This window comes from Poecilia formosa, unplaced genomic scaffold, assembly GCF_000485575.1.
Source record: "Poecilia formosa unplaced genomic scaffold, Poecilia_formosa-5.1.2 Scaffold120, whole genome shotgun sequence".
Lineage (NCBI taxonomy): Eukaryota > Metazoa > Chordata > Actinopteri > Cyprinodontiformes > Poeciliidae > Poecilia > Poecilia formosa.
Window position 1 is genome coordinate 821,787 of NW_006800059.1, and position 25,110 is coordinate 846,896.

General features: G+C 37.2%; 5 protein-coding genes across 13 annotated transcripts in view; 4 read left to right on the plus strand and 1 right to left on the minus strand.

The window, feature by feature from the left end:
- Nucleotides 1-1,836: 1,836 nt before the first annotated feature.
- Nucleotides 1,837-7,034, minus strand: LOC103144022 (eukaryotic translation initiation factor 4E type 3). Its single transcript, XM_007560783.2, has 7 exons — nt 6,542-7,034; nt 5,696-5,768; nt 5,403-5,497; nt 4,797-4,857; nt 4,652-4,718; nt 3,546-3,701; nt 1,837-3,441 (listed from the first exon to the last, which is right to left on the minus strand). Exons 1-7 carry the CDS (start codon nt 6,691-6,693, stop codon nt 3,395-3,397), a joined length of 651 nt encoding a protein of 216 aa, XP_007560845.1. The 5' UTR covers nt 6,694-7,034; the 3' UTR covers nt 1,837-3,394.
- Nucleotides 3,380-13,146, plus strand: LOC103144021 (serine/threonine-protein phosphatase 4 regulatory subunit 2-A-like). 6 transcript variants are annotated; one of them, XM_016675738.1, is made up of 10 exons: nt 3,380-3,472; nt 8,130-8,211; nt 9,001-9,171; nt 9,286-9,379; nt 9,497-9,534; nt 9,624-9,698; nt 9,806-9,952; nt 10,717-10,991; nt 11,905-12,066; nt 12,125-13,146. In XM_016675738.1, exons 1-10 carry the CDS (start codon nt 3,391-3,393, stop codon nt 12,238-12,240), a joined length of 1,242 nt encoding a protein of 413 aa, XP_016531224.1. In that variant the 5' UTR covers nt 3,380-3,390; the 3' UTR covers nt 12,241-13,146. The 6 variants fall into 6 exon arrangements, with proteins under 6 accessions (XP_016531224.1, XP_016531225.1, XP_007560840.1 ...); XM_016675739.1 differs by having other exon boundaries at nt 12,128-13,146; XM_007560778.1 differs by having other exon boundaries at nt 11,905-13,146.
- A 2,353-nt stretch (nt 13,147-15,499) lies between these two features.
- On the plus strand, nt 15,500-17,245 carry guca1b (guanylate cyclase activator 1B). Its single transcript, XM_007560784.2, has 4 exons — nt 15,500-15,967; nt 16,343-16,492; nt 16,603-16,717; nt 16,814-17,245. Exons 1-4 carry the CDS (start codon nt 15,764-15,766, stop codon nt 16,936-16,938), a joined length of 594 nt encoding a protein of 197 aa, XP_007560846.1. The 5' UTR covers nt 15,500-15,763; the 3' UTR covers nt 16,939-17,245.
- Nucleotides 17,246-17,698: 453 nt separating this feature from the next.
- oard1 (O-acyl-ADP-ribose deacylase 1) lies at nt 17,699-19,922 on the plus strand. Its single transcript, XM_007560785.2, has 5 exons — nt 17,699-18,056; nt 18,150-18,315; nt 18,465-18,523; nt 18,607-18,719; nt 18,846-19,922. The coding sequence occupies exons 1-5, from the start codon at nt 17,907-17,909 to the stop codon at nt 18,988-18,990; spliced, it is 633 nt and encodes a 210-aa protein (XP_007560847.1). The 5' UTR covers nt 17,699-17,906; the 3' UTR covers nt 18,991-19,922.
- A 3,385-nt stretch (nt 19,923-23,307) lies between these two features.
- LOC103144025 (synaptotagmin-2-like) overlaps nt 23,308-25,110 on the plus strand; it is a 62,294-nt gene continuing 60,491 nt past the window's right edge. For 3 of the 4 annotated variants that reach the window (XM_007560786.2, XM_007560790.2, XM_007560787.2), the window contains exons 1-2: nt 23,596-23,716; nt 23,813-23,874. The gene's annotated coding sequence lies outside the window, so the exon portion shown is untranslated. The other variant, XM_016675701.1, reaches the window with a different exon arrangement.

The window sequence follows — 25,110 nt, forward strand, 5'->3', positions numbered from 1 at the left end:
AAGTTTGATTTTTGAAGTAATAAAATAAGGAAAAATGAAATTTTCTAAAAAGCCTCTTTTTTAAATAAACAAGAAAATAAATGAATAACGTGAGGGGGAAAAAAGTATAAACAGAAAACATGCTGATAGTTTGCATAGAAAATGCTAATAAATTATTAAGTTGGTTATGAATAAATATCTGAATTCACCAAAACAACAACAAAAACAACGTTAACAAATGCAGACATTTAATAAAACACAAGAACAAAGCAAAAACTAAATGACATTTTAGAAAATAAAAGCAGTTTTGAACTTGTAAAACCAACACATGAGTGTAATAACAGACCCAAGCACGTGAATCACTGATGCAAATTGTTTTCTTTTGTTTGTTTTCCTTTATCAACATCTTTTGTTTATGTGGTTTTGCATAAATTACTGTATCAATGTGGCCTGGCATAGAGTTTGCTTGTGGCACTGGTGGGGTAAGGAAGCCAAAGTTGAATAAAGTGGCATTCAACTCATCTACATTGTTGAGTCTAGTCCTTAATTAATCTCTTGACAATAATGGTCAGCTTCTTTATGGTATTTTGGTCAGTTTGCCAGCCTAACCAAGCCATAACCATTAAAGCAAATAATGGTTGTGTGAGAAGGTTTCAAGTCCTGCTGGAAAATGAACGAGCATCTCCACAAATCTTGTCAGAAAAGTGAACTAAATCTTTCTAGTAGATCACTGCACTAATTTTGAACTTGGAAAAAATAAAAATAAAGAAAACAGCAATGGATCAACATGAGGCGATGAGGTGATACCTATATTACTGATTGTGGAAACTTCACATTGGACTTCATGCAACATGGGTTCCTTTCTCTTCACTGATCCTCCATAGTCTGCAACACTGATCTTCAAAGAAAGACTAAATTTACTTTCATTTTTGCACCACTGAGCAACAACGGAATCCTTTTTTCTTCCTCCTGATAAGATTCTTCCGACTTTATCTCTGCATCAAGCTAACAAAGCCAAGCAAATACAAACAGTTATAGGCCATGACCTTGACACATCTGTGTGTGGTAACACCCCCAAACTCTGTAATGGGCTGTTTCACAATCCCCTTGAGGCTTCACTAGTTATACTAGTTGCTTGTGAACTTTGTTCAACCATATTTTTGTTCTTCCACAAAATTTTCCATTAATACATTTTGATACATAATGTGAACAACCAGCTTTTTTTTATTATTATAATTTTTTATTTACAAGATACTTTTTGTGGCTTACCCTTTTTGAGTAGGCATCATTGGACTGCTGAGAAGTCAATAGCATTTGACATTACCCCGACATGCATAATTTCTGTCCAACAAATCCTTTTTTGTTTTGGTCTTAAGCAATGTTATGATTTCCAGAGACCTGCATTTTAGGCATCATTTACCCTGAGCCATTATCATCAAAATTCACAGAATTTATGATTGTGCATAACAGTGATATGCATTTCACTCTTTGAATTAATTTACTAAAATAGAATTATAAAAAAAAAACTAAATGCTCATCTAATTGATCTATTTTTAGGTGACCCGGTAAATAATATATATTGTATCCTTCTCTGCAATTAATGGTTATTATGCTTATTATCCACAAGTTCAAAAATGTGACCACAAGAGGGAGACATTATCAAGACAGATGCTGTTTAAAATGCAGTATTATTTTACTATTGGAAATAGCAAGTACATAAATATAAAAATATTTCTTCCATCTCAGTGAAAATGCCCTTGTTTTTATTTTTAGCCCCCAACCCACAAGTTTGAAAAGGAAACATCCCAAATGTAATATTTTATATAACTTTTCACACAATATTCCAAACAATAATGATTAAAAGTTCAGAAAATCTTTATTGTTTCCATTTCCAACACATGGAAATCTAACAGTGAAACATGAATAGGTGCACAATTAAACCACAAACAGGGAGAACTTTAACATCATAAACAATCAATAAACAAGGCACAATTTGAGATCAACAATCAGTTACAAGATCTTTGATCTGAAGTCGTCTGTCAGCAGTATATAAGTGCAGGACAAGAACATTATTATTCTTAACAACAGTGTCCATTTGAATGAGCACAGGAATTACTAACAAAGACAAAATGACGTTAAGTTTGATTAAATGTGTTGTATTAAAATGATTTTTCTTGTTGATACATGTTTTAATACGAGAAGTGAAGACAGCACTGCCTTAGTCTTAATGGCTAAGCGGCTCTGCAGAAACAAATTACATTTGCTGTACCTGATGCAGTGTTAGTTATACTACTTGGAATGAAACCCACACATGAATATCACAGAAACTGCAGGAGATTTCATGTTGAAGTAACCAACAATCTTTGATATTTTCATTTTACTTTATACGCCTAAGGCCAGTAACATAAGATATAAACAACTCCTGTGACAGTTATCTGATCAAGTTTCTCGTTTTTTTTTCTCCAAGGACCAGTTAGAATTTTAATCCGAACAAAAGTCAATTAAAAACCCCTTTGACAACAACATTTTCATCTATTAGAAAAAAAAAAGCAAAACAAGCAGAGAAACTTCTCATTTCATCAAAATGTGACACAAAACCGAAGTGTATTTGGTCTCCAGTATCACAATGTCTCATAATTATCAGATTATCAGATGTCTTGCACACAGATAGAAAAAAATTAAACAAGGTGCTTAATTTAGAGCAAAAATGGCAACCACAACAAAGAACATTCTACTAGTTAAACGTAATTGCATATATTTCCCAGAATGTAATCAAGGTGTTTTGTGCATGGAGATTACTGTGTGTAAAGTTTAGGTAAACATTACACAGCATGTTTAGAGTTTTGCTACGTATTCTAAGAATGGCAAGTTCCTTCGCACAAAAATCCAACACGAGGAAGATGAAATGCTATATGGTACAAAGGATTTTCATCTGTAGTGCATGTAACATTTTCCTAAATATAACTCAAAAAGAAATTTTGTAGAACATATCACCTATGTATTATGTCGTTGTATAATCTTAGATCATTTATTTAATACAAATCAGCAGTACCTGTCATTAATTACATCAAAAAGGTCTATGCTAGATTAACGGCAGATTGGATGTCAGAGATTATCTAAAACTAACAGATCTATTTTGCGTTTATAAAACTTTACAGTGCAATAAAAACAGAAATACATTCGAAGATACCATAAAACTAAACCACTCCGTATAACTGTATTTTTTATTTTTTTTTTTTTGCAAATGTCAGTGATGCTCAGATGAAATGAATTTCTACTGATTGAAAACACTTGGGCTAAATTGAGGTACTTAAGAGGAACTATAGCAATTTGTAGTCTACCTGAGTAGTCTGTAATAACTTTATCAGCAGAGAAGATTGTTGCACAACTGAAAACATCTAATGTGCAAAAATGTTTAGTGTCTTGTTCGACCGCCTTCGAAAGCGTGGTGCTCCTTGTGTGCTAAAGATAACAGAAGATGCAAGAGGAGAAGGTAAGCAAAGTACTCAAAAGTGTGCTATGAAAAACATACAGAAGACAATGCTCAATGGAAAGAAGATACTCACGTTTATAAAACACGGCTTTAAAAGGTGTCTGAGGCAGGAGCTCGTAGATCTTTCCCAAGATGTTTGACTCGTCGGCACAGGAAGCGTTCCCATTCCAGACCTGAACGACGTCTTCTCTGTCCCGTACGCTGATGCTGACCCCAACTACCTCGTCTCCTGTACACATAGAAACATACAATGAGATAGACTGCTCATGGTGCAATAAAGACATTAACAATATCCACTTTTTTATGTAAGAGCAGTACCCCAGTTAAAACATGATTGATCACAGTTTTTCATACAAATACAATCTGTCCAAATACCAGACACGGAGTTCCCCAAGTCTTTGTATTTGGATTGATACTGCTTATACTCTAAGTTTAGGTAAATATTACACAGCATGTTTTGAGTTTTGCTGGATAAATGAAGCTGACTTAATTTACCAATGGAGAGTCATAAAACTGAGTAGATGTTTTGTCTCTAAGCATGTCTTAAAAGCCCGGAAGAGTTTTTTTGTTTTTTTTATTCAGTTAGGACGCAGCTTCATCTCTAAGGATCTACATCACCCTTCACATTTATTGGTTCCCATGGGAGAGATGTGCTAAAATTTCTAAAATAAATTTAGATTTTATTGTAGCATAATATGTCACTGAAAAATTACAGTTAGCTCACGTCTTTCTTCCCGTCCATGTTGGAAAACAAACTTAGGTCATCGACCCTGCATAATTCTTACAGTTGTCTTAGGGGTCATCAGAAATGTTCTGATTGTAGATGCATGCAGTTTTATGAGATTAGCCATGTTCTCGTAATAACTTATTGACTTATCCATTTTCAAAAATGGCTTGTTTTCATGCATTTCCCTATTAGGTCTCCAGTGTCACATTATATTGAAAAGGAAGTAATTGATTGCAAATTAATGTTCTGCAACACTTTTAATAACGCAGAAAAGAAAAGTATATCTTAACAGGCTTCAGGTGCATTTATAGTACATAAATGACTAGAGGTTGTTATTAAATAAATGGTATTTAGAATCTGTTCGATACACTGCCACTGCGATAGCTCACCATTTCAAATCAAACTTTAAGCCAGTTTATTTCAGCATTGAATTTATTTATTCAGACATTTACCTGAAGCACAATAATCGCTGAACTGTTCTCCAATTGTGGCCAATAGTAACTCCTTCCACACAGAAGACTGTAAATATGAGGAAAGATTTAGCAAACAGAGAAATCAACTTGCATGTTAAGTACAGAAGAGTGCCATTTCACTTACAGTACACTCTTTGGGTACTTTCATTTTCCAAACCCCGCCTTTAGCATTGCTTTCTTCTTCCCTGTATGCAAACCAGAAGGAACATGAGCAAATATTCATATTGGCAAGCATGATAAAAATACAAGCGCACCGATCATTTTTTTTATTTTCCCATATCCCGGCCTCTGGTTTTTGTCAACTGTCAAGTGATGCGTGTCTCATTTCCTATCTGAAACAAACTTCTTGGGTGAAAGGAAGTAATTTTAAATCTAAATTGGCCAGTGGTATGAATAATTTTGATCTTAACTGTATAGGTCCTTGTCTCAACCCTTAAGATTTCCAAAAGGCTGGCAGCTGTTCCAAATCCAACATGTTCAGTGGCAGACAACGTTGAAAGTTTGAAAGGATAACATAGAGAAACTTGTCTGTATTCTGTTCAAGCTTCCTGCAATCTGATGAAGCTCACTCCATCACAGATACTTAAAATACTTCTTCACTCAAAGTAATGTCCAACATATTAAGGAGCGTTGACACACAGCATAGCCTAATAGCTCGTAGGTATCCTAGTCTGGTCACCTGATGTCTTCTCTAACGGTTATCTAATTTGACCGTGCCAGCAGAACTCACCAGAGTGGCTTCCTTTCTCCCCTCATCAGATGATAGCTACATCTCAAAGGCAAGCTGGAAACACTCGGGATGTTGTTGTAAACTCGCCAAAAGTTCTGTTACGTTTTCAAGGGGAAAAGAGAAAGCGGGTTAATGTTTGACATCAACAACAGTCAGAACAAATATGACTGACTGGCCTTATGACACTTTTATTATTACAACAAATAACTAAAACTCTGAATCAGACTTATTTTTCTTTTCCATACATGATTAAATTGTGACCGAAACATACTAAAAATAGCCTCGCATCTTACCTGAACAGTCTCCACTGTGTAGATTTTCTTCAGGTTTGACTCGCACTCAGCTGCTGTTGTACCTGGTAGAGATCTTGCCAAACAAAGACAAATCAAATGTCTGTAAGTATATTTTATTTTAAATGTGAACATGTTTACTTTTTTTTGTAATTTTTTTTTGTATCAGATATACCATGGCTGCCCTCTGTGCAGATAAATTAGAGCAGCGGTAGGGTAGGAGGGAGTCAGATGACTGACAAGCCAGTAAACAGGACTGACCCCATTTTAACACGGTCTCCCCTATGCTCCACTAACATGTACACATAGAGCATGTTGCTTGAAATCAAAACTGTTCTGATTATATAACATTATACATAAAAGGGTGACTTTTATTTTTCCCCCCCACTTGACAGTTAATAAGAACTTGACCCACAAAAGCTTTGTTGGTAAAATTGAAATGGAACAGAGACACCAGCAATGACTCAGCAAGCTGAGAACAATATGCCGTGCTTATGAAAGCGGACACTGACCTGATTTCTACTTTGGATTTATTTTTGAGTTACTAATAGTTTCAAATTACAGTTTTTCTTGTAATGTTATTTTGTTTAACTTATAAAAAATATTTGTAATTTCCCACAGTTGTATATTATATAAAAATGTTTTTTTTTAATTATTATTATTTTAAGAAAAACAAGTTTTTCCACCTTTTCCAACAATCTTATAATAACAAATGGATAACAAAGAGAAATTCTAGGTCTGTTTTTCTTTTATTCCTTTAAGAGTCAATCAATTCGAAAGAGTTCGCTCACTTGTCGCCGACAACAGTTTTATAACAAAGCAGTTTGGAGAAAATAAATTCTTTCTTACCTATCAAGCCAGAAAGTCCAGGGTGAATGTAATGGCAGGATGTCATTTTCAGTGTTGTGTGAAATTTTTCCCAAATCTCTGTCGTTGATATGAATGTTTTTCTCCAGGCTTGGTGGTGAGCTCAGTTGTAAAGCAGCTAATGGCACTGCCATTATTAACCATGAAAACCGACGAACTTTTTAGTGGAGAACTATCATAGAGCAGGATTCCCACGCAGGCGTTTCTTCGGAGTTATGGTTGTTTATACATATATATAGATTCCCTGGGTAAATTTATCCCAGACCAGCTGATGAGTCATTGGTCGAATCCCCAGTTAGCAGAGAAAAACGCTCTATAACCGCCAGCCCACAAAACACCAGATAGATCTCGAAACTTCTATTGCCAAAGTCACGACATGCCTGAAAATGCAAATATAGCTATTCGCGTTATTGGATCGAGATGTTCTTGAACTACGCGGATTTATTTTTAACACCAAGTTGCATAAAGACCTTTGTTGATGTCCATCTCTCTTCCTCAAAAGTGCAAACGTAATTGCAGACATGCGCAGTTCTGCACTGCCAAGCAGCTTTGTTGGATTGCTACCTGCTAGCTGTTCTGCTAACCAACAAGCATTTCCTGCCTGAGGACTGGACACAGCAATGGATATCGACGCAATATTGGAAGCGTTTCAAGGCAATGTTTACATTTATGAAAAAAATAATAATTCGTTTTTTAAAACGTTTAAGTTAAGTGTTTTTCCCCCACGATAAATCGGTATTATTTGCTAACTACGTAACGCACGTTACCCTACGAAATGCAGCTTTTTATGAAAAATGTGTTAAGAATATTGTTAGGCAATGAGGTGTTATCATTAGTTTGGCTTGGCTGCTTTACATGTACCTTTTGGTAGGAACAAGTCCGTCACATTCCACACTTTTAACCCGTTTATGTACCATCCGAGACGGTTATGTAAACAGCTAGCTCAGGAACACACTGCTAGCAATAAACTGCTAACTTTGATTTGAAAGTAATGTGGTTATTTCAATATCTAACTATTTGTGTTTTCCTCCCAGCTATTTATATTTTCCTATTTCATAACTAAAGAAAAGAGCAGTTGAAATTTTTAACCTAATACCATTTTGTGTTATGTGTGGCAGTTGTGGTTTGACGGGCTGCTTTTTGACTGTCAATAAAGTTGATGTATTTTAGTTATTCAGACCTAAAAGGAAAACTCATGTAAATATTTCTTGGTAATATATGTTTGTTATTTTTTAGTGATTATGCCTAACAGCAAATGAAAACCCCGAAGAATAAATCTAATTTCCAGGCTACATTTTTTTTATTGGTCTCATAATAGTTTCTGAGAAACTAAATAGAAGGTTTTCATCAGCTGTAAGTAAAACAATGAACAGAAATGGACAACTGAAATATATCACTGTGTGTTTTAAAGGCACTTTTTGATGCTATTTTAAGATTTTGATATACATTTATAATAGCTGTCTTTTAGATTCATTTCCTGTATCTTCTGATGTGCTCATGTTATACAGTTGAATGAATTTTAATAACAATAATAAATAGTTGTACCCTTTTTACTCACTGTGATTTACAGATTTTGAGAAAAGAGGCAAGAAGGAGACCTGTCCTGCTCTAGAGCAATTCCTGTGTCATGTCGCCAAAACAGGACAACCAATGTAAGTAGGAACTTGCAAATCTGACACAAGTGGCATAAAGTCTTTATGTTTTCAATTACACTGTGTTCACAATTGTTAGGCATAGACAAGTGAGTATTTTGACCGTAGGATCATTTTTAGACTTAGTTTTCTAACTTCAAGGCATATGAACATGAATTCTTAATGGTCTTAAATATAGCATATGATGTTTATCTGTGTAATGAATGTGTGGCCGAAGTAGATCAACACCATGTATTAAGGTATGCATCATTATTAGGCAGTTTCTTTTTTTTTAGGCAACATGGGCCAGAAAAAGAAATTGAAGTGGTTGTAGTTCTTGGTGCACAAAAAGTTGACTGTCAAGAGATCAAGATGCTGACACACTTCATGAATGGAAGGCTTGTAATAGTTATTGAAAAGAAATGTGACTTGTTTAGCCACAGGTTTCACTTTTGTTAAATGTCAGAAATCTTTATTAGACATTTTTGAGTTGTTCATTCACTTAAGCACTTGAGCAATGAAAATAAAAAGAGATGGAGAAAATGTGTTTTTCATGTAGTTGAATTCTGCACGGTAATGATTGTACAAATATAGATATTCTTCTAACAAAGCCCAAACATCATTTTTGCTTTCTTAAAAATTCATGTTTTAAGGTTTACTAACATTTCGGATTAGTCAAGAGCACGGTAGATGGTGATTTATAAAACCAATCCAATAAGACTTACCTAATAACTGTGCACACATTGTAGACCTGAACATATATAGCTACTTATTATCTGTACTTTTTTTTTTATTACGTATCCCCTTTAGGATCCCTTGGTCACAGTTCAAAACATACTTTTTATTTAAGCTGGATAAAGTGATGGAGGATTTTCATGCTTCAACACCAGAGGAGAGAGACTCTCACAATCCCAATGTGGAATATATTCCCTTTGAAGAAATGAAGAAAAGGATCTTAAAGATAGTGGATGGTTATAATGGGTGAGTGAAGCATGAGCATGGGCAAAAGAATCAAATTACAAACTTTCCAGTTCTGATGCTGGGAGCGAGACGTCTACTTATCACTATTACTTATGTCTCTGATAACCTTTTCAGGATCCCATTCACCATTCAGCGGCTGTGTGAGCTGCTTACAGATCCCAAGCGTAATTACACGGGTACAGACAAGTTTCTCAGAGGTTTGGAAAAGGTGAGATACAGTCAACATTTTAAGGCCTAAACTCCGCACATTTGGTGCTATGTAATGGATATAAATGTGCAGTCTGATGCTTTGAACTGAATTTTTCTTTTCTTTTGTTTACTGCAGAATGTAATGGTGGTAAGCTATCTGCATCCCACATCAGAGTAAGTAAATCAGCTGTCAAGTTAGTTGTAACAGCTACAAATATTAATGTGAAATTGATAACAAAAAAAAATTCTTACTTCCTTAAAAGGAAAAATGGGACATCGACTATCAATAGAATGAATGGAGTGATGTTTCTTGGAAACTCATCTCTATATTCAGAAAGGTGGGGCTAATTGCTGAGTTAAATAGCTGATATTTCTTTTAAGAAAAAAACCCAAAACAGACTCCTGAATGTGTAGATATTAATCTGTTTGTTGTGGTCTTCTTCAGCAGTCGAAATGTGAATGGGCCAAGTTTGTCAAAAACACTCAACAGACCAAAGCTGTCGTCGTCTTCACTTTCCACCAACGGGCTCCCAGAGTGTCCAGCCAGTAAAGACCCAGATGGAATCACTGAAACAGAGGAGCATCATTCCAGGTAAATTATGAGTCAACGTGTAGTACAGCATCCTCCACGTTTACTGGTATTCGTAATAAAGATGTGTATAAAGAAGAGTTTAGAAAGGAAAACTAAGAGATAATTGTTTTAAGCAATTCATCACAGACGCTCATGTAAAACATGAGGTGCTTTACACTTTTTCATTCCGAGTTTCACCTTGCTCAGTCTTAGTCTTGTCTGTTTTGAAATAGTTGATTCAATCTTGTGTCTCTGTAATAATGGCTGCTCATCAAATGTTTCTGATGAACAGCCATTTTCTATCTTATAAAGATACATCTTTATAAGATAGACACCATGTTCCTTTTTTCTCCACTTTGAAAAATAGCAAAGACAAAAAAGGGCTTCTACATGCCATTTTGGATTTTATCCCAAAGAAATAGGAAGTTGTGCAATAAAATGCTTCAGTTATGCTTTTTTTGGAGAAATTGTAAGGTGTGAAAGTATGTAATAACACTTTTTTCATAACATTTGATCCTTACTTCTGATGAGTAAAAATGTACAGAGATTAAAGATTGAATATTTCAGAATTCAGTGTGAAATCATCTTTGCAAAACAATAATATTTTAATAACATTTACTAGGGATACCAGTAAGCGAGTATGGAAAAGACTATATATATTCACTGTGAGGAGACTGTGTAAAGCCAGGTCCTCACATTAGTAATAAAATTTTGCTAAGTTAAGACTATGTCTTATAAAAGCCAAAAACTATGAACATTACTGACCGATTTATTGTTTGTGGCAGTGAAACACCACCTTCAGAAGACGAGGCGAAACCAAAACATGGAATAAAGCACAAACATCGAGAAGAAGACGAAGAATCTGATTGTGACAAACAGGAGGCCAAGAAACGGAAGACTGGTGAATATGATGACGAAAAGGAAAGAGAAGAAAATGAGTCATCTTGTCATAAAGAACCAGAGAGTTCATCAGACACACCAGAGTCAGAGGAAGACACTTGTGGTCAAGAGTGCAGCAGTGAAACATATCATGACACGCCCTGTAAATCAGACAGTCATGGTAGGTGTGAGTTCATCCTTACTTAGGCTAACTTGTACTTAAGAACACTTAACAGCAGGATTGTGTTGTTTGTTTAAGACACATTAAAAATATGCTACTTCACAGTCCACAAATATTATTTTTTAGAGCACAAGTATGACTAATATATTGGTGGACATAAACATTTAGCTGGTTCATGTACAGATGCATCTCCAATAAATTAGAATCTCATCAAAAAGTTTATTACAGTAATTCAATTTAAAAGCCAAATTCCTATTCTGTATAGATTTAGAGGGCTCTTTCCAAGCATAATAATGGAAATTGAACTGGAAGGTACTTTAAACAATCAGCTGATATTTCCACGCCCTTGTGAAGCAAAGGCCAAGTTGAGAAATATCAGAACCAACAATAAAGGCTGCTATTAAAGCAGCTTTGGCTGTCCTAACACCTCAGCAACATTGATGCAGTAATTCAAGCGGAAGGAAAACCTCTACTTTCTGTATTATGCATTCATTGTAATACAGTAGGTGGATATAGTTTCCACTAAGCTGACATTTCTGTATGGAAATATCTTTATGATGTACTGCTGTTATTTCTAAAGAAAGTTTATTTTCACATTTTCAGTAGCTGCAAGCCAAAATATTCAAAACTGGCAGAACTAAATACTTTAAAAGTACCCCAACATTTGTAATAAATCTAGTTAGAATTTGAATTTCCCCTTTAAATTTAATTATAAAACACTTTTTGAATGATTTTAAATTTGTATTTCATCTTGTTAAGCAAATGAAGGATGTAATCCCTTTGACAATCTCCTCTTGCATAAAATGGAATAAATCTAAGCATTTTCGATTTAACTGCAGTTCAATTTCTTCGTAATAATTGTGAATATTTACTATATTCTATCACTAAAAAGTGACATCTTCTCTCTTCTTAGGGGAAAGCAGCACACCGTCTGAACCACCTGAGAGGGAAGGGGAGTCGAACGATGCTGGTGCTGCCGCCAGTGTTCAGAGCAACATCTCTGTGGATCAGTCGGAGCAAGCGACTCCATCAGAGACACATTCAACCTCCGAACAGGACAGTGCTTTGTGCAGCAGCAGCAGCAGCAGCAGCAGCAGCAGCAGCAGCAGCAGCAGCAGCAGCAGCAGCAGCAGCAGCAGCAGCAGCGATGCAGAGGGCTTACCCAGCGAAAAAGCGTCTTGCAGTAATTCCCCTGAGCTGCCAACAGAGGGTGGTGCTGAAACTTCGGACAGCGCAGAGACAACTTTAGAACTGGGAGAAGGCAACTAGCTTGAAAGGCGGGAATGCCAACTGACTTGTTTTCTACACTGTATGATACAACCCCAAGGGTATATCTGTAGCACTGTGGACCATTAGGCTTCAGGACCAAGAGGCATGTGGACTTGGAGACTTCTCAGAAGGATCTTGATGTCCTCTTCTGTTTCAGCTTCTCACGGCCACTGGTCACCAGATCTTTAAACTGGAAGATGATTTAACGACATAACGAAGACTGCCTTTTTCAGTATACAAAACCTTTTTCTAACCTTTTTTTCTTTCTTAATTTTTATATTTGAACATCTAATTTAATGTAGATAATGTATTCAGTAATTCCATTAGTTATTTGGTGTTTATTTCCAAGGAGAACCATTTGAGAAAGTTGTTTTAGGCCAAGCACAGTAGTTTCAGGTTTCTTTTCTTTCTTTTTCTTTTGTATTAATGCTGTTCAGAGATGATTGAGAACACCTTTAACCAAAATATCATACATGTCTGCTTTTATTTTGAATAAAGCACATGTCGCAAGTATATTTTCTGTGATCGTGCACTTCAAACTCTTGAAAGCTGGAGAAATGTTTTGCTCCCTGTCCGTATGACGCCAATACAACAAGTTGCCACTTGTGAGCCCTTTTGTCTGAGCAATTTGGTTTGCTGTAAGGGTAGTCATTTTCAATTCAAACTCTGGAACAAAATCCAAGGTACTTTTATTTTCTTTGTGTCACACCATAGTCATACAGCTGTCTTTTTTTGATAATTGAGATTTCTACAATACTTATCTGTAAAGAAGCTTTTGTAGTCTTGTAATACATGTCCACATTCTTTGTAAAACTGACTGCTGGAAACCGAAGGCTTGAGCTTGTGTGAGAGTATTCACAGAAAGCAATAAAAGCTGAAATTGGGATTGGTTTGGCATCTTGTTTTTCTTACAAATCAACATGTCACGCATTTAGAATAATGAGAGGGAATTCTGGAAATGGCTGCAAAATTTTCCTTTTGTTTACATTTGTCCTCTATCACCTAATGATGATTGATCATTAGGTGATGCATCACCCTAAACAATTGATCATGGTAATGATGTGCACCAAGCCCATGAAATTTCCCCCCCCCCCAGTGTCCTTACAACTCTTGAATTTTACCACATTTTGTTCCAACCACATTCAATGTTTTTGAGATCTTTAGTGATAGATGCAAACTATTACTGAAGAAAATCTGAAAAGTTTGGGGTGCATGTTTTAAACCTTCTTCACACAAATACTTGTAAATAAAATTAAGTTCCAGCAGTTCCCTTCAGATCTTGCATGAATAGTAATAAGTCTACTTCTTTTAGCTTAGTAATAAATACAGCAGTGCTGTGAAGACCTGAGAAGTTTGCTTGAGACCATTCATGAAAAAAATGGTCTCTGATAGGTTGAGGATAAAGTGGAGAAATTTAAAGCAGGGTAGGATACAGAATGATAGATTAGCAAGAAAGCGACTGTAATAAAAACAACTCGCATGGTTTAGTAGAAGGATATGTTCTTATGTCTTTTCCATTTTAAAGAGTCGGTCAGAGAACTAGACCTCACTTCATGTATCACTTCAAATTTAAACCCCAGGTAAACAGGAATGCATGAATTAATTACTAAAAGTTCCAAGGCACTTCGGTTAGCTTAAAAAAAGTAAAGTAGGTATTAATAAAATACATGTAATCCACAGATACCGGATAAATCTGGAAGAATGTGAAGATCCAGATAACTGTGGCATAGTTTAAAATATTTATTTTTCAAGATTTTTCATCCTACAATGTAAGTCAACGTTTGGGTATTTCAGATTTCTTTGTGTGTTATAAGCACAATTTATCTATTTAGTTTTGAAAATCTTATAAGGAACTAAGTATGGAGTATGCTGTAGGTAAATGGATCACTGCATGTCAACCCTGCATGTCCATTTAAGAACATCTTTTAAACATACACCACTTTTCATTCCCTCTGCTAATATTGATCCCAGGCTCAATCTTTAAATGTTGGTTTTAAAGGTTTTCCAGTTTACTTAACAATCCTCAGGTACAGACATGGATCGAACACTGGGAATATGAGCTAGGTGATTGGTAGAGAGAAAGCAAACAGGCTAATTTAAAATATCGGTTGTGTAAGACCAGAGGGTATGAATCATTTTAATCACAAGCGGATAACATCCAGTGACTCCCCAACGGCCTTGACACATCTAAGCTAAGATTATCAATATAGCTTCTGTCAGCACATATATGGACTGGAGCAGACCTAGCCTACGTACAGTGTGGTCGTTTTTCCACTAAAGTAAGTTATTTCCAATGGTGTGACACAGAGTTTGTCACTTAGCAGCTCTCACATCAACACATTTATGGTGGCCTTTAGGTAGATAGACTACAGCAGACATGTAAATAGTAATTAGGACTTTCGAGGATAACTGAACACTTGACCTCAGTGAATCATCAGACGGATCAGGATCTTCCTATTCTGGGACTGGATTAAAATTGCCACACCAGACTCTTTGTTTTCATCTCATCTTCTCATGTTTTAGTAAAGCATTAATTAATTTCACTAAGCCGCCTTTGTCCTTAAACCTGTTGAGTGTGAAACGAGAAGTTTCTCTACAAATGGATACTTGAGACCAACTACACTAAATTCTACTTCTTGCACCATTTTGTGGCTTTTATTAAATTCTACTACAAATTAAATTTGAATAATTTTTTTATTATTATTGAACCCAAAGGGAAATTAAATGCTGTTGTAACTTATACAAATTAAGTTATTAAATTAAGTATGTGGTTTCACAATTTATTTGTTGCAATTTGTTTTGAATGATCAGGTTAAATGCAACAAATTAAGTTAAAAAAAGTTGATAAAAACCAACTTGTTTGAAAAGTGGGATAACGTATCAAGAAGGACAAATTAGCTAATTATTCTCTATAATTCTTATTGAAATAGTGTAGGATAGTGTAAACGTGTAGAGTTATTGCTTTAAAAGAGAGACCAAGTTTGTCAACGGTGGTTTCCAGACATTGCTGTTAAAAAACAAAAGTATTTACTTTAAATATATTTTAAACTAAATATAGTATAGAATATATTCCTGGAACCTATTTTAAGGATGTAGAGCCCACAAGGCTTACAGACAATGCTAAGATGTTTCTTTGTTTACTGTGATTGAGAAGGATATCCCTTCATGATTGCATGATTGATTTCGACAGGTCTTCATTTCTAATCCTTTACCATGTGACCCATAGCAGTCTGTGTCTCATCCTCACTTTCAGAAGGGATTTGCCACAACAACGAGGCTAATAACTGTACTGCTTGTATGGACCTTTATGCTTTTTATTGATTACTTTCATTTTTGCTGATTAACAAAAAGCTACAGAAACCATTTTGTTGATGTGAACTGGAATTTATAGATCTTGATTTCTAGAGAAGGAAGGCAGCAAAGCAGCTACAAATCTTAAACTGGTTATTTGTAATGTGAGAAATAATTTGAGTTTCGGGAGAGTTACAGAAAACCTTCCCGTCATGGGTCAGCGCCTGAGCGAAGACAACGACCCCGACAAGGAAATTGATGTGGCAGAGCTGCAGGAATGGTACAAGAAATTTGTCGTGGAGTGCCCAAGTGGAACACTATTCATGCACGAGTTCAAGAGTTTTTTTGGTGTCACCGACAACAAGGAGGCCGCAGATTACATCGAGAACATGTTTCGAGCCTTTGACAAGAATGGTGTAAGTACATTGGGCCTCAATTCTGATATTATTTGCTCTGAAAATAACTTTAAAATGTTGTGCACATGAAATGAATCAAATAATTTATGTGGTTGGATGACACTGCATGTGTTTAACAGCAATAACAGCAATTCAAGTGTAGTTGAAAAGCTCAAACAAACTCAAAAGTGGGTCGCACTTTAATTGTTACTCTGTATTCTTTAATTTTTTTCCTATTTTTTTTTAAATATGATTTTGTCACCTTAAATGTCTCCAGACATTCTGAATAAATGTATCTTGTTTGACATTTTGCATAGCAACAATGTTGCCTCTTTAGGATTTCATCTCATTTTTTTTTTTATTTTTTTTACATTTGAACTCTCTCTGATTTCACAGGACAACACCATAGATTTTCTGGAATACGTAGCAGCTTTAAACTTAGTTCTTCGAGGCAAATTGGAACATAAACTTAAATGGACATTCAAAATGTACGACAAAGATGGGAGTGGATGCATTGACAAAACAGAACTTCTTGAAATTGTGGAGGTAATATTTCCATTAAATTACTTTCACATGTGCAGTAGTGTTCATTTCAATGTTTGCTTAAAAATAGATGTGCAAGAAGTCATGGTGACGTCCTTTCCTGTCACTTACAGTCTATTTATCGGCTAAAGAAAGCCTGCCACGGGGAGCTGGATGAAGAATGTAATCTGCTTACCCCAGACCAAGTGGTTGACCGGATATTTGAGCTGGTCGATGAAAATGGAGATGGTGAGAGTTTGTGTTTTTGGTGTCATTTAAAGCTGCGCTTGTGTTCATTGTTAACTGGATCAAAAAATGGAAAACCTATATTTTGCTGTCACACAGGTGAGCTCTCGCTGGATGAGTTTATCGATGGAGCACGCAGGGACAAGTGGGTGATGAAGATGCTGCAGATGGACGTGAACCCCGGTGACTGGATCAATGAGCGAAGACGCAGTGCTAACTTCTAAGACTGGAGATCACATTGACCTATTATGTGACCATGTTGATTTTGTACATACAAGTATATAAAACGGCATTTTGGCATAAAAATATATGCACAAAACCTAGATGTATCCATTGCTTTTGAAGGGATTATGTGTTTATAGCAGTTGCACAATCTGTGAAGCATTGGTGCAAATGAAGAACAGTGTAAATAATCGCTACCCATTTTATTATAGGTTTGTTTTACAGCCATAAAGCAGTAACTGTGTGTTCTATTGATTGTGTCAAGAATTAAGCATAAAAGTTGTTCAATAAAAAAAAGTTGAAAGTTGGCTTGTTGACTTGGGAAGTTATTTATTTTACATGAACTTCAGTAAAATATTGTGAATATTGTGATCTGGGCTGATAAACAGAAATGTTGCTAGAAAAAAAAAAAAAAGAAAAAAGTCAGTGTGAGTGACCTGGCAAATGCCCCAGCAAGAAGTGAGGATGTAGGAAGTCTGTGTTCTGATTAATCTCGCTGCAACTAATTAAGTCTTTGATTAGTTGTGTGAGGTGTGCCTGCTGTGGGTGTGTAATGCTTATTGCAATATTTGAACAATTAAAAATTTCCCATAAATCTTTATTTGCGGTGGGAGAACGGGGGATACTTTTAGGCACAATTATATGTTATTATTACTCTTAATGAACCCTCTCCAGTCACAAAATCCAAGGCTGAGATTGAAAGCATACTCCGCCGTCACGGCCGCGCCGCTTTCTGCGCTGGTATTTAAATGGTGCGAATCGTTTCACTTTTTCAAAAACTCGTTTTTTCCTCTCGCGAGAGTCTAGATTGTGTTTCGTTTCTCCGCTTTGGTCCTGCTGTGGAGCTAAGTATAAGCCAATTGTGTGTGTAGTTTTTAAACTCCGAACGGCTTTAAAGGTTTTGCTACTTAAACGAGACACTTTAAGACTTGGAAGAAAACTATCAAACTAGTCTTAAGGTCGGAAGCACATGCGTATAGTCCTCCGTAGCGTTGCGTGTTTACTTAGGCAGAGGTGTTCACGGATTTTACTTCTGAATCCAGTCAACAAACAGGATCTAAACACAATGTCTTCAGTGTCTTCTAATAGCCGAGCGCCATCATCCACTTATAAAATCCAGGTAATGATGAAAGTTGGACGATTTAGCAATCGTAAGTGCGTCAGAGCACATTGTTTCAGTTGTTGTTGTTTAACGCCGCCCCCTCGTGGCTAGCTTTCAGAAGACAGCTGGACATTGAAGTATGCCACCGGCGACCTGTTTTCCTGCCCACGGGACGAATCTTTGGCCCACTGCATCAGTGAGGACATCCGCATGGGAGCAGGGATAGCAGTCACGTTCAGGAAGAGGTTCGGTGAAGTGTTGACGTTAAAGGAGCAGAGTGAGTCAGACTAGTAATTAATAAGCCTTTGTTTGGGGAAGAATTTCAGGAGAAAAAGTTTTATCCTTGTAAAGTTTATTCAAATGTCTGGTTCCAACATTGGGTACTAAATCATAATATTTTGTATTTTTCTATGCATGTCCGAATAGAGAAGGTGCCAGGGCAGTGTGCTGTCCTGACTCATGATCGACGTTTCATCTATTATCTGGTAAACATACTGTGGTCAATTATTATAATGAAAGTTTTTATTGTTCAATCTCATAACTGCGTCTTTCCTATTATGTGCCTCAGATAACAAAGAAAAAAGCCAGCCAGAAACCCACATATGACAGCCTGAGGAGGAGTCTGGAAGACATGAAGACTCATTGCTTACAGAATGGTGTCAAAAGGATATCAATACCTCGGTTTGTAGGAGCTACTGTGGAGAAATACTGTTTTTCTTTGTTTTATTTTACTCAGTAATTTCCCTTAATTCTTCTTCTTTAGTGGGAATGATTAAACATCATGTTTGTCTCGTGTCTCCCCCTCAGAATTGGTTGTGGCCTGGACCGACTGCAGTGGTCAAAGGTGTCACAGATCCTGGAGCAGGTCTTTAAAGAGACGGATATCACCATAACCGTGTACAGTCTGCCCAAGAAAGCAGAGACCACAGTGATGAAGGAAAATATGCGATGATTCATGGTTTTTATAATTATTATTGGCAGGGTTCACTGTATGCATTTTTCTCCATTATTCCCGCAGCATGAAGTCAAGAGTTTTTCTAGTGGAAAAGCAGTTATGTAATCATTATATTGCAAATAAAATGCATTTTCTAACAAATCGGTTTCACTGCAAAGGGCTCATGCAAAGAAATGACACGGAGCTCTTCAGCAGCTCTGTTAATAGAAAATTCCAATTGGTAGTTTTCTGCTCTCTGATTACAGCAGGGCTCCCTCTTGTGTGAATTTAGGTTTTTATCAACAGCTCAATATTTAACAGAAGAGGTGTTTAACACACCACTGTACTGGCTTTAGAAAACACACCACTGTACTGGCTTTAGAACACACACCTCCAGTAGGGCTTTTTTGAAAGCATTTTGAAATTATACTGTTTGGAAAGCTCTTGATCCTAAAATAAGTGTCAGTTTGTCGCTTACAACTACACACAGCTTCTTTTATTCTATATGTTTTTCATCTGATGCTTTTATAACCTGCCTTGTTCCCCAGCTGTTAAGAATGAAACAATGGCTTACAGAATGTTTTCTTCAGTATGTTTTAAAATGTGGCAAATGAGTTATCTGAATAGCCAAACAAACCCAAAATGTAACTTTTTTTTTCTCGTTAAATTAGATGAGAGAATTTTGCTCGACTATACAGAGTAATTCATATTTCCCTTTGATAAACGCATGAAGGAATGGCTTCAGTCTTTTTGCTGTTGCACAAACGACTCGGTAGTGAAGCGCGTCATCAATGACCTTGCTGCCACGTCAGTCAAAACACTTTTTATCTAACTTTGTTGTAAAATTGTAACCCAGTTTATAAGTAATGTAGATTTCTGTGTGTCAGAGCACCCAGAAATCCAACCATCGCCTTCACATTTATGTTCTAATAAATCTTTTATTTTAGCAGATCTACAAGTTTTTTTTTATTATTTTTTTTAATTTCTTTACATCTGTTTTACTGTGAATTTACTATGACAATGCATAGAGCTCCAGTTGTGTCCGGTAATAGCAGTCCGACGTCATTAAGCACATCAAGCTCTATTTTTGTAGAAAATATATTTCTACATGGCAGTTTATTTACTACAATTTGTAACCGAGTGATGATGTGATGTAAATGGTGCCGATTCTGAGAACTGATTGGTGGCCAAGTCCAGTCCTCGAGAGCCACCATCCTGCAAGTTTTAGAAGTATCCTTACTCCAACAGACCGGGATCAGCTCTACAAAGGCCTGATAACGAGCCATTCATTTGATTCAGGTGTGTTGAAGCAGGGATGCATCTGAAAGTTGCAGGATGGTGGCTCTCGAGGACTGGACTTGGGTGTAATGATTTTTCCATTGTAGAGTTCAGTCAGTGAGGTCATTCATCTTGTGAACCAGCAGGTGGCCCTAATCTAAGAAAGAAGGCGGCCAGTGAACATGCTGGTTACACAGGATTCCCCTGAAAATTTGGATGAAACCGGTCGTTCCAGAAAAAAAAAGGTAATTGAAGAGGGGGTAACATATAAAGAAGCACAGACATTCAGGTGATGTGAATGCTACCAATCAATGACATATGCAATCTGCATATTTCACTTATTTTTTTTAACTGATTTGAATAATAAATTTAACTTGATGCACTATATGATAAGTAGAATCAATTGGAATGCTTATATGATTGAATTTAAATGACTTTTTTTGTAAATTGCCTTATGTGTTGTGAATTAGCAGTTTATAAAGAAACTGAATTGAATTAAAAAAGGTTACAATTTGCCAAACTTACTGGAATGAAGAGAAATGACGCAATGAAAGCAAAATTGGTATTTTTGGGTCAAAATACTTAGAGGTCCTGTTGCCTCCTGCTGAAGAGGAAATTTTATAGAAGTACCTGCTGTAACATGATATCAAACCCCTATCATGGCCTGCCGACCAACATGCCAGTTGGCAGGAGGCTTCTTGGTTCCAAACCAAACAGATTTATATTATAGGCTGTTCAGTTCAATTCCTGGGTCTTGTTTGGTAACAAATCTTGGTAATTAATTTTTGTGGCAAAACTAAGAAATGCAAGGAAATTGTAGAATTTATTCCAATAACTTTGTTACAGACACCATCCTCTGGTGTCTGTAACAAAGAGACACCAGAGGATGGTGTCTGTGAACAGGTAAAGGTCATCCTTTGAAATAATGTGAAGGTAATCCTCAGAAATCGTGGTCTTAACCAAATAGTGAGCAAAGTTTATATATAAAGCGATTTTCAAAGACATAAAAGTCACAATATACTGCACAACATAAATCACAGATATAGAAAGTATAAAAACAAGAAATAAAATCTTGGTAAAAACATTGGAACAATAAGAGTTTTCAGGTTCATTTTAAAAATCTCCACAGTCAGCAAACCGTTTCACAGTTTTGGTTTACAGATTCACAGGAAAGCTAAATCTTCAAGAATTTTGTAGTTTCACAATAAATGTTTTTGTCAAAAAAAAAGTAGGCATAACCATTGTATTTTACCTGCCTAACGTTCCTTTTGGACCACTGTTTGTAGCTTGATACCAAATTTGATCCTTTTTTTCCCTTTAGACTTAGATCTTTGGGATAGAACAGGGGATGCGAATCGTGACAGAGTGCAGCATCAGTGTTTGCAATAAGTTTTGCATCGTCTATGAATCAATGGCAGGAAACTGAGTCTTCATTGTGGTACTTTTGCCTCTGGCTGAAACGAGTCAAGCTAAGTGGAAAAAAAAAAAGACAGCCTCCCTGCCGAGAACTGCTTTGAAACTCATATTCCTCAGATAAAAGTGCTGCAGAGGACTCTCAACATAATACATGACACCTAACATTTTCTGTACAACATATAGAATAAACAAGAGAGCATATTCAGTTCAAAGCTTCTCCAGCTCTGCTGCAACAAGGAACAGGTCATCCCTGCCCACTATAATAACCATACATCTTGTGTCCCTCTATAATTTCTGACTTGTTATATCAATACTATGTTTCAGGAAAATAAAAGCAACATTATTTCATCTTGAAGGTAGCATAAGTTTAACTGTATTCTGATTTTATGTGATCCTTCAGCTTTAACCCAAATTAAAGCAAGCTTATGACTATGTCCTTAAAATCTACCTAGCTCAATTACCAAGAGTCTGACTTGTTAAAGGAGTGTTGATTTCATCCATAGACAAATTTTAAGTCATGTATATTTTCTCCTTCACATGAAAGAAAATGCAATGGCAGACTTTTATAAAATATTATATGCTAAAAAAAACATCTTCCACATTAAAAATGCTCTACATGTCTTGCATTTGAACCTTTAGTCCCACTCATCAGATTTCCTTTTGCTATTCTCTCATCTGCCATGATGGTGTTGGCTGAGCAGGCTCATCAAATATAACTTGTGGTGTGCTCATTGTGGCCCGTGCAGATGGTCGAGGTATTGTATGGTCCATTATTGATCTGCTCGGGTATTGTGCTTAAGTGCAGCTGGGACACAATAGACCAGATGTGAGTGGTTTCAAAAACAAAAAAACAAAAAAAAAATATAAAAGAGGAGGAGGAAGAAATCTGACACCACAAAATCAATCTCACACATTTGCTGAGCAGGAAATCTTTCAGTGCATCATGAAATAAAAGTAGACTGAGGAGACATTTTATTTTATTATATTTTATTTTAGGGCACGCTGTTTTTAAGGTACCAGCTGAGGACATGTACGGGTGTTTGCAATAATCAGGAACCTTAGCAGCGGCAGCAGAGAGGCGGTCTGAACCGCCAGACCTCCCATTCTCCTTTGGGACGCTTTCAATAATTCATAAGGTGAATGCATTAACCACAGTGAGCTCTGTGGCTGGATGGCCCCTCTTTTTTTGCCCCCCCTCCTTCAAGTCAAAGACATCCTGGAAGGCTGTACTTCGGCATCACTGCAGCCATCCGTAGCTCTCCTCCTCCTCCTTCTTCCTCCTCCTCCCTTCCCATCCCCCCATTGCTGCCTGGCTGTCAGACTCACACTGCAGCAGAGCCACCTAGCTGCGCTGCAGTGAGTGCAGAGAAATCTGCTGCTTTCATCTGACCTGCTGTCACGCTGCTGCGACGGGCAGAACCAGCCAGTGCATCCAAACCCATCTCTCACCACACCTGAGTCCCCTCCTCGTCTTTGTTCCCCTGCCTGCCTGCTTGTCCCGCTGCAGCATAATAATCTGCCTCAAATGTTCTCTCCCCCCCCCACCTTCCATCACCACTGGCACACACCCCATCCCTTTTCTTCCTCCTCCTACTCCCACTTCCCTCTGTCCTCCATTCCCGTTGTATTCTTTGGTCGACGCGTAGGAAATTGCCGAGCTCAGCATTCTTCTCCACAGGCACTTAGGAAGGAGGGAAGGGAAAAAAAAAAAAAAAAAAAAAAAAAAAAAAAAAACAGGATGAGTTGGGCGGGAGGGTTTCTGCTGCACCACATTACTGGCTCCCTTCCAATTAAAAAAGAGAGCTTATGTTACTGAAAAGCCGTGTACCCAATCAGGAGGCAGCGCAGGGTAAAGATAGCTGGATAAAAGCGAGCGGGAGAGTGGGCAAGAGGACGAAAAAAAGAAAAAAAAAACTGCAGTGTGTGAGTGTGTGTAGTTTTCATCCCTCCCCCCCACACTGAGCAAATCTTCATCAAATTGTGGTACTTCAGTCTTGGGGTGCATTTGCAGGGTTGTGAGGGTTTATGTGGTGGAGTTGTCAGTGTAAAGGTGTGTGTTCTGGGCTCTGTCAGATTTGCATTTGGTCTGAAACTGGAAGTACGAGAAAGTAAGAGGAGACTCATTCTTTTTCTCTCTATCTCAAAGTGTCTCGGAGTCTGCGGAGAAAGGGAACATCTCATTGTCAGGGGGAACATCCTGCACAGAAGGTAAGCTGCTGCGGTTGCTTCTTAACCTGCAGTCTTTTCACTTTTTATGGGTCTGTAGTGGAGAGACACAGATGGCTTTTAAAAAAAAATGCTGATCTTGATCTTCAGTGATTAGTATTCTTTACAAAATGAGACATTTCTACTTACCTTTTTATCTATATTTTTTATTTGTTTTCATTGCAAAGACTTGAAGTGGAGTGAGACAGTGAGGCAGAGGGAAAGGGGAGGGAGAAGCTCAGTGCGGGACTCCCTGATGCTCCTGGGCAAGTTTTCTGTGCACACGGTTCTCTTGTGCTGCAGTATCCTGTTATATCCCCTTGTGAAGCTGCCTCAGCATCCAGCAACCAGCATCCAGGCTGGGCTGCACAAGGCAGCTTCCAGTTTTTGACAACATCGGCTTGGCTTGTCTTTTGTTTCGCATCCGGATCTTGAAACAAGCGAAGTTTCTCGGTGACATTTTGGATTCAGTTGGCCAGGAGGCTGCTGTAGCCCCTGTTAGTTTGGTGATGCGTGATCTCATCGCGGCTTCTCATGGGGCACTAACAGAAAACAGTGAGCTGGCTCAGGATTTGGTTGAGTCTGGTGACTAGTTTCTGTTCAGTTTGTCCAGTTAAGAGGAGGCGCTGCAGTCAGAGCTTGAAGCAAAAGTAGGTTACTTCATCGATCATTCAGCGCTTGCTGTGTGTAACAAAAAGAATGAAAACAGAGCTACAAACATTGTAATATTAATAAACTTTCAGTCAGTAGTTGGAACACAGAAAATATCTTATAAGGTAGAGCAAGAAGGACTCAAATAACAGAAGTAAAGTTGGCGTTTTTCGGAAATTTACTTCAGTCTTTTCTTTAAAATCTACAGCTGTTGTTCTCCACCTCCTTCTCTTCTATTCTGACCTTCATTAACTACAAATGGAGAGCTTGATGCTGTCCAGCAGTGGGCAGTGTGTTACCTCTGCCCATGCACAGTGGCCTGCTGCAGAAAAAGGGCCAAATAATAGACTTGTGTTTTCCTGTAAGCACACTGCAAAGCAACATTAGAAGTAGTAAAAGGTACAGCATGTGCTAATATATATAAAAAAAAAAATTCCCTTCTCACCCTCCGCGGGTGGTCTCTTTCATCCTCTAACCTAAGATCCTCTACCAGAGGCCTGGGAGCTTGAGGGTTCTGCGCAGTATCTTGGCTGTGCCTAGAACTGCACATTTCTGGACTGAGATGTCTGATGTTGTTCCTGGGATCTG

What these genes read in the sequence shown, in the direction of transcription:
- LOC103144021 (XM_007560778.1), top strand. Translation starts at nt 3,391, where the DNA reads ATGTTTAGTGTCTTGTTCGACCGCCTTCGAAAGCGTGGTGCTCCTTGT. An exon ending in AGAAGATGCAAGAGGAGAAG is followed by an intron (nt 3,473 to 8,129) that starts GTAAGCAAAGTA and finishes TGTGATTTACAG; the next exon opens with ATTTTGAGAAAAGAGGCAAG. An exon ending in CTGTAAATCAGACAGTCATG is followed by an intron (nt 10,992 to 11,904) that starts GTAGGTGTGAGT and finishes CTCTCTTCTTAG; the next exon opens with GGGAAAGCAGCACACCGTCT.
- LOC103144022 (XM_007560783.2), bottom strand. Translation starts at nt 6,693, where the DNA reads ATGGCAGTGCCATTAGCTGCTTTACAACTGAGCTCACCACCAAGCCTG. An exon ending in TGGACTTTCTGGCTTGATAG is followed by an intron (nt 5,769 to 6,541) that starts GTAAGAAAGAAT and finishes TTGTTTGGCAAG; the next exon opens with ATCTCTACCAGGTACAACAG. An exon ending in CAGCGATTATTGTGCTTCAG is followed by an intron (nt 3,702 to 4,651) that starts GTAAATGTCTGA and finishes CTATGTGTACAG; the next exon opens with GAGACGAGGTAGTTGGGGTC.
- guca1b (XM_007560784.2), top strand. Translation starts at nt 15,764, where the DNA reads ATGGGTCAGCGCCTGAGCGAAGACAACGACCCCGACAAGGAAATTGAT. An exon ending in AACTTCTTGAAATTGTGGAG is followed by an intron (nt 16,493 to 16,602) that starts GTAATATTTCCA and finishes TGTCACTTACAG; the next exon opens with TCTATTTATCGGCTAAAGAA. An exon ending in GGTCGATGAAAATGGAGATG is followed by an intron (nt 16,718 to 16,813) that starts GTGAGAGTTTGT and finishes GCTGTCACACAG; the next exon opens with GTGAGCTCTCGCTGGATGAG.
- oard1 (XM_007560785.2), top strand. Translation starts at nt 17,907, where the DNA reads ATGCGTATAGTCCTCCGTAGCGTTGCGTGTTTACTTAGGCAGAGGTGT. An exon ending in GTTGACGTTAAAGGAGCAGA is followed by an intron (nt 18,316 to 18,464) that starts GTGAGTCAGACT and finishes ATGTCCGAATAG; the next exon opens with AGAAGGTGCCAGGGCAGTGT. An exon ending in AAAAGGATATCAATACCTCG is followed by an intron (nt 18,720 to 18,845) that starts GTTTGTAGGAGC and finishes TCTCCCCCTCAG; the next exon opens with AATTGGTTGTGGCCTGGACC.